This window comes from Protobothrops mucrosquamatus, unplaced genomic scaffold (genome assembly GCF_001527695.2).
Source record: "Protobothrops mucrosquamatus isolate PMUCROS unplaced genomic scaffold, P.Mucros_1.0 scaffold9095, whole genome shotgun sequence".
In the NCBI taxonomy this organism is placed as follows: Eukaryota; Metazoa; Chordata; class Lepidosauria; order Squamata; family Viperidae; genus Protobothrops; species Protobothrops mucrosquamatus.
The window spans coordinates 1-11,296 of record NW_015394887.1 but is presented as its reverse complement, the minus strand read 5'-3'; the positions used below and the strand labels follow the sequence as shown (position 1 = coordinate 11,296).

At 41.1% G+C, this 11,296-nt stretch overlaps 1 protein-coding gene across 1 annotated transcript; it reads right to left on the bottom strand.

Annotated features, from left to right (window-relative positions):
• Nucleotides 1–6: 6 nt before the first annotated feature.
• LOC107300915 (PQ-loop repeat-containing protein 3-like) lies at nucleotides 7–10,759 on the bottom strand. The gene is made up of 7 exons (XM_015830198.1): nucleotides 10,565–10,759; nucleotides 6,779–6,861; nucleotides 6,623–6,692; nucleotides 4,719–4,776; nucleotides 2,863–2,983; nucleotides 1,912–1,953; nucleotides 7–437 (listed from the first exon to the last, which is right to left on the bottom strand). Exons 1-7 carry the CDS (start codon nucleotides 10,711–10,713, stop codon nucleotides 349–351), a joined length of 612 nt encoding a protein of 203 aa, XP_015685684.1. The 5' UTR covers nucleotides 10,714–10,759; the 3' UTR covers nucleotides 7–348.
• Between the last annotated feature and the right edge of the window lie 537 nt (nucleotides 10,760–11,296).

The window sequence follows — 11,296 nt, the reverse complement described above, 5'->3', positions numbered from 1 at the left end:
AAAAACCAGCAATTCAATATAAAACATTAGTTTTTTGTTGGCTTGAACTATTGTTGGTCCTACTGAGGTGTGTGTACACACTAGAAGGGTAGGACTGTCCATGGAGATAACCAACAAATAAGACTCAACCAGTTGTAGAAGTCTGTTATGCAATCTGCTCATATAAAATGAAAGACTTCATTCATCTAATTATTTTTTTTTTAAAAAACAATAAGTATAACCATCACAATGTAATTGAAATGTGGGCACTGAATGTTAGGTACATGTACAGTATGTAAACATTAGCTCTCATTTAATGGAATGTCTCATTTTAATCCATGTCATTTAAAAAGGAGCAGGATCTGCATCTTAATCTTGCTTCTTAGCCTTTCGGTATTCCAATATAGTAGCGATGACCCAAACATTAAGAGCCATCATGACTACAAAACGGATCAGAACTAGGAAGAGGAGGGAAGAATACTCATTAGCAATTACATATCTTAAAATAAAACATGCAAGCTAAATCAATTTTAAATTTAGGAAATAGCTTCAATAGCTTTCAAACTAATAGCACAATATCCATGCTAGTAGAAGAAAAACTCCTGAACCCTTCTCCTCATCCCAACGCATCATGTTGTTCCTCCCCCCCCGACTCCTTTCAAACTCCGAATTTGTAGCTTCCAGGGTTCCTTTGAAAAAAGTGACATTTTGAGGTGGTTCATAGAATAAATTGAATTTCTTCTTGTGCCTCTGAAGCTCCACAAATGAAAAAAACTTTCAGTCCTACTTAACTTTGGGCTTCAAGAAGGGCACAAGAGCAGTCACAAACTGAAAACAAGTCCTTCAGTCAAGTGAAGTCTGTTCTTAGAAATGAGTTTCTGCACCCCAAACCTTTTAATGCCGTGGGAATATGAATTTGACTTAGAAAAGGGGAAGTGCAATGTTAAACCATCACAAAGAAAGATAAATTTTGAGTCCGGGGGAAGTAGAAAGAAATTCAAAATAACATTGCGATTCAGGGGTAGGCAACCTTGGCTCTTTTATGACTCGTGGACTTCAACTCCCAGAATTCCTGAGCCAGCCATGAATTCTGGGAGTTGAAGTCCACGAGTCATAAAAGAGCCAAGGTTGCCTACCCCTGGACTAGGTGTAAGTGGAAGTAGAGAGAATTTCTGACAGGTTTTCAGGATTCTGTTACAACACCTTCCTCATATGTATGTACAGTTTATAATGCTCTAAATTATAAGAGGAATTCCCACATCTAATGTAGAATCTTGTGTGACTTATACAGAATCCCTCACAATCGCAGTATTTAAAGTCAGCTCTCATAAAACTATATCATCATTTCAGCACATATAGGTAAAGAAATCCTTTCTGCCTCGATGGGGCATTTGCCAAGTGCCCAGATTGAGATCATGTGACTGTGACTGTGTGGGGGTGCTGGAATGGCTGAAACTTCAAGGACCAGTGGGAATTACCATGTGTTCCGCGCCATTGATAATTTCAATGGGTGAAGAAGTGGTCATTAATCTGGGACTATCTGTACTAGTATTTTATTGTTATAAGAGCAGGGGTAGGCAACCTTGGCTGTTTTATGACTCGTGGACTTCAACTCCCAGAATTCCTGAGCCAGCATGGCTGGCCCAGGAATTCTGGGAGTTGAAGTCCACAAGTCATAAAACAGCCAAGGTTGCCTACCCCTGTTATACAGTATAAATAACAGAACCTAAATCCTCTTGTCCGATAGAAGATCAAAGCAGGGTTACTTTGAGTCTTAGGCACGCACTTTTCCCAGAGCCGAGACACTGCTGACTGCTAACAGTTCTTGCGTTCTTTGCCAATGTTATCTTTACCTTCCTCTACATTTGCACTTTTTCTGCAGAATGTTTAGAATCTCTGCTAAAAGGCTCCCCAATAATAATGTGACATTACCTGTAGAATCCTTTGTAGTCATCAACGTTGTAAATATTCTTGCTTTATTTGGGAGAGAAAGAATGAAAATTAGCAGATTTTAAATAAATCAGTTTTATATTTTAGCTGACAATTCATTTCCATTCCCTTTCAATCCTGGCAAACAACATATGCAGAATTATTATCATGCCCGGTGAAGAAATCTTGTCAAGCATCTGCCTGAAATCTTCCATTTTTTTTTCTTTTGGTATGCATTCACCTGATCCTCCCAAAAGATTATCTTTCAACCAAGAACAGCATCTTTCAAGCACTTGTTTTTGTTTTATCAGCAATTTTTAGAAGACTCAAAGCCTTATTTCAGCAAACTGCATTTAACAGTAGTTCATACAAGTTAACTTTTAAATTCTTCCAATAATTTTAAATTTCATTTTATTTGGTGTAGTGGTTAAGGCATCAGGCTACACACAAAAGGTCAGGAGTTCTAGTCCTAGCTGAGGCACAAACCCAACTGGGTGATGTTGGGCCAGCCACTTTTTCCTCAGACCTAGAAAAATAATAATAATAATAATAATGATAAAGTTGGAAGAGACCTTGGAGGTCATCTAGTCCAACCCCCTGCTCAGGCAGGAAACCCTATACCATTTCGGACAAATGGCTGTCCAGTTTCTTCTTAAAAACTTCCAGTGTTGGCGCATTCACCGCTTCTGGAGGCAGGTTGTTCCACTGGTTAATTGTTCTAACTGTCAGGAAGTTTCTCCTTAGTTCTAGGTTGCTTCTCTCTTTGGTTAGTTTCCACCCGTTGCTTCTTGTCCTGCCTTCAGGCGCTTTGGAAAATATCTTGACAAAATGGCAAATCATTTTTTAAAAAAAAGTTCAGGTAGTCTCCGAGAATTAGACACAATTGAAACGAAGGGAGGAAAAAAATATGCTGAGAAATTCCACAAACATGTTGGTAGGATAGATATCACTTACCTGCACAGGTGTATGTGGCTAATCCCCAAGTTGTGGCACTCACTTGTTCAGAATCTCTCGTCTGCCAAAGACACCGGAGCTGAGCAAGTTTACTTGCTGCACTGACCACTGTGCTCAAGATCTACAGAGAGGGAACAGGAATGCAACTGTTGAAGCAAAGATCGCATTGAAAGGTGGGAAGTGTCCATCACTCAGTTCTTTTTGTAAGCAGATACTGAATCACTGATGTTGCCTATTTAAAAAAAGATTTCATGTCCCAGGACCCAAAGGGCAGATTCGGCTTCAGATCCAACAAAGCTGCTGCCAGTTAATGAAGATGACATTTAATGCTTGGGTCTGCACTGATACATTATGTAATTCCTTTGCAAGTTAGGTTAAGCCATACTGAGATTTGTTTGACTTAAGGCTATTGTATAATCCACCTACCATGGCTTAGTTAACAAATCATGGTTAAACAAACATATTTTATTGTAGATCCTGTTTAATTGGGGGCTCTTCCAAGGCGGTATACATAATACAAGTGACAAGACAATTGAAAAAAAAAGCAACAGTAAAAACAGCAACTAAAATCAGTGGCTCAAAAACAGAAACCCACAGCAACTGCAGTCCCTTTCTAGAAATTTGCATCTGATGGCAGAAGCAGCAAATACTGTAGAAATGGGAAGCATCTTATTTCTCACCTAATACCTAGAGACATACTTCAGACCCAACATAAAGAAAAGGGCTGATAAGAAGTCAAGATGTATGGAGTTGTCATGATACCAGGTGGTCCTAAACTGGGCCAAACTATGTTGGCCTAGGCTACCATTTAGTCAGCCAGGAACTTAGCTAACACTGATGAGCTGATGCAGGCTAGTGTTCTACTGCCCCAGGGATGGAGAACTTGAGACCCTAGGACTACACTGGGCATGCCAGTCACCATTAGAGCTATAACTGGCCAAAATTGGTGGCAACTACTTTAGATACATAAAATAATAAAATTAAAATAAAATAATAAAATAAAACTTGACATAGTTTTATTTTTTAAAAGAACTTTTCTCCCAATTCAGGAAAAAACATTCCTATCCTCACCGTTTTGTATCACTTCCCCCCTTTGGCTCATGCAAAAATACCCAGCCCAGCCCACAGAAGGATGTCTGCCCTACGGTATCGTAAGATATGGCCTTCATTAATAGTCATGCTGATCAACAGTGTAGTGAAGTAGTGCGTGATCACTCCGAAGGTCAAGTGATCATGTTAACATTTATTTCTTCCCAAAGCTAAGAGCGAGACAAACTTGAATTTTCTGATACAATTTCTATCCTAATTCATCTTATGGTTCCCAAATTTCCATGTTTTTAGACTACTTTGACCTGCCTGGCTTTCCAACAACGCAAGCAAATACTAATGTGTTTCAAGGCATATACTGTATATTGACTAGTGTACCCATAAAACATTTCTAAACTTTATTGAAAACCAAAATTACTAAAGGAAACAATTAGATGCTCTCTTTGTTATGGTCTCTCGAGCTTGAAGTAGCAAGCTATTTTGTAAGCACGGCATATACTGGGGTCCCAAACCTACATGATGTCACTTGCCCCCCCCTCTTTGCCCCCTTGCAGAGACCCATGCTGGCATAAAGAGCAATATCTTTCCAACCAACACAAAATGTAGAGGAACTCGATTTCAACGGCTACGCCACATCACATGTAATGATGCATCTTAACTCAAGTGAAGGAAAGCAGAAGATAAACAATGAGCTTCTGACTCTTCATTTCCGTGAAGTTCCTGCCCGACACATTTTATGGTGGCTTCCCATTATAAACCGCAACATCTAGAATGACTAATTATATAAGCCCGTTCTTTCAACTCCTTACCATACTCAAGTCCAATATCCATTCTTGCAGAGTTATAGCATACCATCCTGCTACAAATCTAACCTTTCAGGTTAAGATACATAATATAGGTGCAGGTGAAAAGGACGCTTGTAAATCTGATTTTAATTGATGCAGTCACTTTACAGCGCTCTCCTCCTTTCCTTATTTGCAATCCTTTGGATATACCACTGATTTCAATTATCTTTAACCTTCACATCCACTTACATTAAATTATTCATCAAGAGCAGATGACTGAATTAATAAGTCTAGAATTATTAACCATTTGCTTTTTCTTTGTGTGTTCAGCAAAACGGCATCGTCCTGCCCCTCAGGATCCCCAGGAAAGCTCTCTGTAGGTTAGCAAATCCAAGTGTGTATTACAAATGAAGATTGTGAAGCAGTTCGGAAAGAGATCAGGGGAGGATTTCAGAGTGTACAAATGAAGCATCTGTGTTTGCCTCAAATGAAGCATCTGTGTTTGTTCCCCAGAGTTCCAAGGCTGCTTATGCAGCTGCATCCTGCTCCTGGGAAAAGATGTAGCTGCTTTAAAGAGTTGCAGACAAATGCTACGCTCATGCCCCTACTTGTAGTGAAGGATCTGAATCCAAAGCACTATAGCCCCATTGCACACATTTTGCAGAGATGGACTTATATTAGCTTTCACTTCACATCCCATACTCAGATCCCCAAATTTCTAACCCACAGGCTGCATTGTTAGCCAGATCCACTTAAGAAACTATTGTGCAATGGCCCTGGTGATACTTGGGAAATGTCTTTATGATCTCATGCATCCTAACTGCAAAATGAAAAAAAAATGTTTCATTTCAGAATCCAATGAATAAAAATTTCCTATAAAAGCGTGACCCCAAGTACAGTAGTGGCCAAAATTGTGGAAACCTTTTGGGAAAAGTGTATTTTTGAGGTTTGATGGCTAATAACACCACTTTTTTTTGGAGTAGTACCATAAAATTATGTATCAATGGAAAGATAATTTAATCAAGAATGTAACGCAACAAAGTTTGTTCAATTATCTATAATGTATTCTATGAAAAGTTATAGCCAAATAACCAGAAAAAGGAAGCACAACTTGCTTCGGTCGATATCAGGTAGCTTTCCTTCATCTGATTGTAGCCAATGAGCATGAGTGTTTAGCGAGCCAATCAGGTTTCATCTTGTTTTGGCAATGAGCCAATCAGATCACAGTAGGATTCAGTTATTGATGTCATGTATTGAAGCTGAGAGGAGGACGTTTGTCAGTGTGATATGTGATCGCTATCAAGTTGGTTGGGTTTTTTGTGTTCTTTCATTTAGTGAGCTTGTGAAACGTAATAAAATTAAAGTAATGGTGCAAAGAGTTGACTGGTTGCCCAGAAAGCGATGTAAAATAGTACTATTAAGTGAACAAGGCTACAGTTATAAAGAAATTAGAAGAAAAAATGGTGGAAACTTAATCAAAGGTGGCATTTCTACTGTACACTTTTCCCAAAAGGTTTCCACAATTTTGGCCACTACTGTAAGTTATGTAAAATATCACATACATATTCACCTATACAAACTTCTTTAGAAGTTTTGGACTCCAAGATCCACCAGTCCCAGCCTGAATGCCCAACAATTAACATTAATAGCAGATTTTATAGCCCAATAACTTGGCAGAGCCACTTCTTCTATCCCTGAATTAAAAGCAGGCCCACTCTGCTACACTTGAACATTTCTCACAAAGCCCTTCTACCCCATTAAAGAAGCTTCAATTGCCAATGAAGCACATTAATCCATTAAAAAATGTTTGAACATGTGAACCTCAAACAAGAAACATGGAGGAAGGCTTATTCTAAATATGGAATGTAGAAAAAACTGCCGGAAATGCTGTATAAATGGAAAAGAACAAATCCATAAGTGAAGGATACATGACAGTGTAAGGCAAAGCATGCTTCATTTTGCCATTGAAATGCAGAACAAGCAGGCAAAGAATGATATCTGAAAGAAAACAAAACAAAGTTCATTACTGCATGATTGAGAAAAACAAAAGAATGGTGGAATAATAAATGAGGAACAAATCCTACCTTGCACAATCATGATGGGATATTCTACATATGTTAGTTGAGGATAACGGTAGTAACTCATGTATCTCAAGCAAACAAGGAAACTGGGGGGAAAAAAGTGTAACTTCAATCAGTGGGGTCAATTCAGACATAACCATCCAACCCAGTAATCTGAGAGCAAGCTTTATTGCTCTTTCTGTTTCTGCACGTGCCTAATTTCACATCAAATAATTCCTCAAGTTTTAAACAATTTATCGTGACATTCAGACCAAGCCAATGATTTTAAAGGCACCTCCAAAACAAGGCATAAAGGCAGAATTTGATCTTCCCAGGGCAACCAAGAAGTATTGTATTTATTTATTTATTAAATTCATATGCCACCTATCTCGCTCTGAACAGCAACTCTCGGTGGTTTACAATTAAAATAATAAAATTTAAAAACATTAAACATTTAAAATAAGGCAGGAGACAGAAAAGAAAGCAGGCCAAGAGCTGTCAAATAAAAGCCAGGGACACAGCATTTATAGCGCCTGGAATCTTACCCTGATACACTGCTGAGATTGGCTAATTATGCCAAATTGTGAGTTTTACTAACTGTGATATTATGGCCATGTAAAACAGGAAACAATAGGAGCCAAGAAAGGAGAGGCAGCTGGATTTCACATTTGGAATCAGTGCCATGTTTGGAAGGAAGCTGTACATTTTATACAAAACACATGGAGAGGAATTCAAACCTCTGTAAGGTTCTAAGTTTACACTTGGGATTTAGTTCACAAATAACAAGAAAGCCTGGTTTCCTGTCAAAAAATAGTTTTTGTGGGGGGAGGTTTCTCCTGGACTGGGAATAGTTCAAATGCCCTTGGAAATATATGCAGCTTTGGGATACAGTAGTTTTTGATCTTGTGAGAAAAGTCTCAGAGAATTTCCCCACTTGTATGTAAGTACAGCCTGCCCTGGGAATACAGCTTTCGAAAGGGAACACTTGTTTAAAATATCAACTCAGGAAATATTGAAAACAAAGCATAAACATTAGTGGCATTAATCTCTCAAGAATGCTATCCTACCCATTTCAATACTAGAATACCTCTGTTCAAGAAACTTTTCAAAGAAAATTGGAATCTTCATCTGGATCCCATTCTATGTTGATTCTGGTAGAAGCTCTTCACTATTCTGATACAGCTCTAGAATTCCAGATGTTCAATTCCCCGAATTCCCACCAAATATGCCGGAGGAGTAGAGTTCCAAGACAAGGCTGTTCCATATAATTTAAAGGAAGAAAACCTATTTTGTGCCAACCTTGCTTTCAATACCACGTAACAGAGGCATGCAGAACTTGGATATGAAACAGGAGAAAATATTTCATTATCTTATGAAGAACCCTTGCCGTGCCTAAAGAAGCTGCACAATACCTAACATAGACTTGGGAAAATGCCTGTTTGAATCTTACCTTACAGAATCATTGTCACCTTATATCAAATGCATGCTTTCATGAGCTGCAGAGTTCGTATGTGAGACCAGAAGTAGTTTTCCACGAGTGCCAATGAGGACATGAGTGGTCACACTGGACCCAAAATATCTTATCAGCTTTGCATCTCATTATGCATAACTCAAACCACATAACTTTCCTGCATTTATGGCCATCTGCAATATCCTGCAATCATCTGACCATTTTTTATGTTTTTGCTGAAACCCGGTGTTTAACTTCTAGTTTTTGGCAAAAATTCCTATAACTAAAATGACAACTGCTGCAATTAAAAGGTCATAAAATCAGGTGGGTCATGTGATGAGCCACTTTACCATCACAACTTAACAACAATAATGTGCAGGCTGCATTATGGTCATATGTTAAGAACTACCTGCATGTAAGTTTCCTTGCTGCAGATATCGATGTCCAAGTTATGGAAGCCAAAGATAGGGATGTCATAGAACACTTAAGGACGAGGCAAAGGTGTCATCTGCATATGAAAAGTAGTAACTAGCCTTTTTCGACCCAGTATCCTCAGGATATACAGAATTTTCAACTAGCAAGGCCAATAATAAAACTGGCTGAGAATTATGGGAGATGTAATGCAAGGTATCTGGCATTCACAGGACAAGGGAGATAAAGCTTATTTACCAACCATTTGGCGGACACTGGCTGAGTTGGTAAAGTGTGCAAGGAAGAGATCAGAAAAATGACGATTTTTCTTGTTCAAATCAGAATGTAAGGAGCCAACTGTCCCCAAACGAAGTGGCATACAAAAAATTAAAAGCTTCTCTGACTGCCAGTCCCCCAGAGCCACTGACTCACAAGCATGTAACAATATTGCTATAAAACTGCAAGGAACAAAGAAGACAGAATAAAAAATCATTTTTAATGAAAGGAACAGGCTCTCTGGCCACAACTGTCTGCCTCAAGAACCCACTTTGCTTCTTTATAGATAGGTATTGATAAAGGCACTTAGGAATTGCAGAACTATCACTATTAGCCCAATAAAATGTAATTCTTCACTTCCATGGGGGAAGCTTCACTACAACTATCCATGAAGTGCAACCGTCTTACAGAATAACGGAATAACAGAGTTGGAAGGGGCATTGGAGGTCTTCTAGTCCAACCCTCTGCTCAAGCAGGAGACCCTATACCACGGGTGTCAAACTCGCCACATCACATGATGTGTTGCGATGTATCGTGACTTTTTTCACATTGCATGATGCAACTGGCCTGCGGGCCAGCAGTTTGACACCCCTGCCCTATACCATTCCAAAGAAGTGGCTGTCCAGGTAAACAGTCTGAAAAGCAACCTTACTTAGGCTGGAGAAATAGAGAAAGAGGTTGACACGCTTGAACAACACCGGATTGGGAAAAGTTGCAAAGTCCACTTCTAAAGAAAAGAAAGACGCTCGTTTCCTAAGAACTTCAATGTGGGAACTCACAGTGCTTTGGCCTGGAACCTCAAGTATCTGAGATAGGAAAGTTACTTGGCATCATAAGGGAAATGCAGTCATGAGATTACTTTTTATTGTATTTATTTTATGAACTAGGGAGGGGCTTGGGGCTGAATTTTGAGTCCAATCTTAGCTTCTCTAAGTGCCTCCTCGTTTCAGGGAGGCAACCGAGGGCTGAACTAGATATCAGCCTGGTTGCAGTTGCTGCACATTTCTTTTCTTTGGCTTTACAATCCAATCGAATGATTGTTTTGCCAGTTTCTCCTCCTCTTTAGAGGCCTACAACGCACTCGGGTTCAACGACGAAGCCAAACTCAAGCAAGCCAGAGAAAAGGGCAGGGCAGCTGTGGCTTGAAGTGGCGCCCGGAAAGAAAGGGAAGCAGCAGCGCTTGTGGGAAGACGAAACCAGGCAAAGCGGCCAAAGCAAGAACGGAAAAAAAACAAACGGCCAGATGAGGCGCCCGGGGAGTCCCAGAAGACACCTCGTGTCCCAGGCCCTCCGCCCGGCTCTCCTCTTCGAAGAACGACGGCCAGAGCTTGCCAACGTCTTCCTTCCAGGGTACGTTATGCATCCGCACCCGAAGCTGACTCGAGATGGGTGTATCTTTGCCCGCGGGGCAGGTTCAGAAGACCAGCAAAGGTTCAGAAGACCAGCAAAAAATAGCCACAGGCTCCAAGCAGGGAAGTGACTCGCGGGGAAGAATTGCCGACCCGCAATTCCCTCCGCGGGTCTCAACTCCTCCGTGGACACCGAGAAAAGAAGCCTTCCCCTTCCCAAAGACCGGGCAGGCGGGAGGAAGAGCGCGGAGGTTGTTGGTTGCTGCTGCTGGTGCTGCTGCTGCTGCCGCCGCTGGGCAGTTTGGCGGAGAAGTCCGTCCTTACCCGCCGAGCTCCAGCAATAAACTTTCCAGGCTGACTCCTCGGGCGGATCTGGCGGCCACCAAGGCGGCTCCCTGGGGCAACTTGAGCACCAGGCACGCCGCGATGGTGCTCCAGTTCGCCGCCTCCAGCAAGAGCCGGCCCGGATCCATCGCTTCTTCCAGCGAGGGAGCGACCGGAGTGGAGCTGACGAGGGCGGGGAGAGGGTTAACAATGGCCGGTAGGAGGAGCGGGCTTGGTGGCCATGGTTACGACGGAGTTCTGCGGGGGAGGACCACTGCCCAGCCTCGATGCACCCCTTTGTTTGCCGCCTCAATCAATGAAAACTCTTATTTAGGGAAAGTATTCTCTTCCTCCTCCTCCTCCATTTCCCCCCCCCCCTTCTTGATCTTATTTACTCAAGGCAGAAGCAGCTGTACTTTGCATATGCCCAGAGGCATTTTTTTAAAAAATCCCTCTCAGCACGTGCCAGGACAGGTTGTGGTCCGAGTTCCAACCCCAAATTAAGCCTTGTGTTTTCTTTGATTGGAGAGAAGGAGGAGGAGGAGGATCTATTTTATTTAAATTTTATTCCAATTTTCTGGCATCGTGAGGTTAGCTTAAATCTGCAGCCCTCAGCAGTTTCCTTAAGACAGCGGCTTCGTTTCCTGAAACTTAACATCTGCGGCAAGGAAGCCTTTTTTTACTGTTTCCGGTGTGCCTATCGAGCATGCCCAGAAATCGCCTGCCATCCGG

Bases quoted from the DNA above. Each gene is read 5' to 3' on its own strand.
- LOC107300915 (XM_015830198.1), bottom strand. From the start codon at position 10,713: ATGGATCCGGGCCGGCTCTTGCTGGAGGCGGCGAACTGGAGCACCATC. The intron at 2,984-4,718 runs GTAAGGAGTTGA...CCCTCTCTGTAG, and splicing joins GGATATTGGACTTGAGTATG to ATCTTGAGCACAGTGGTCAG. The intron at 438-1,911 runs GTAATGTCACAT...TCCTCTTCCTAG, and splicing joins GACTACAAAGGATTCTACAG to TTCTGATCCGTTTTGTAGTC.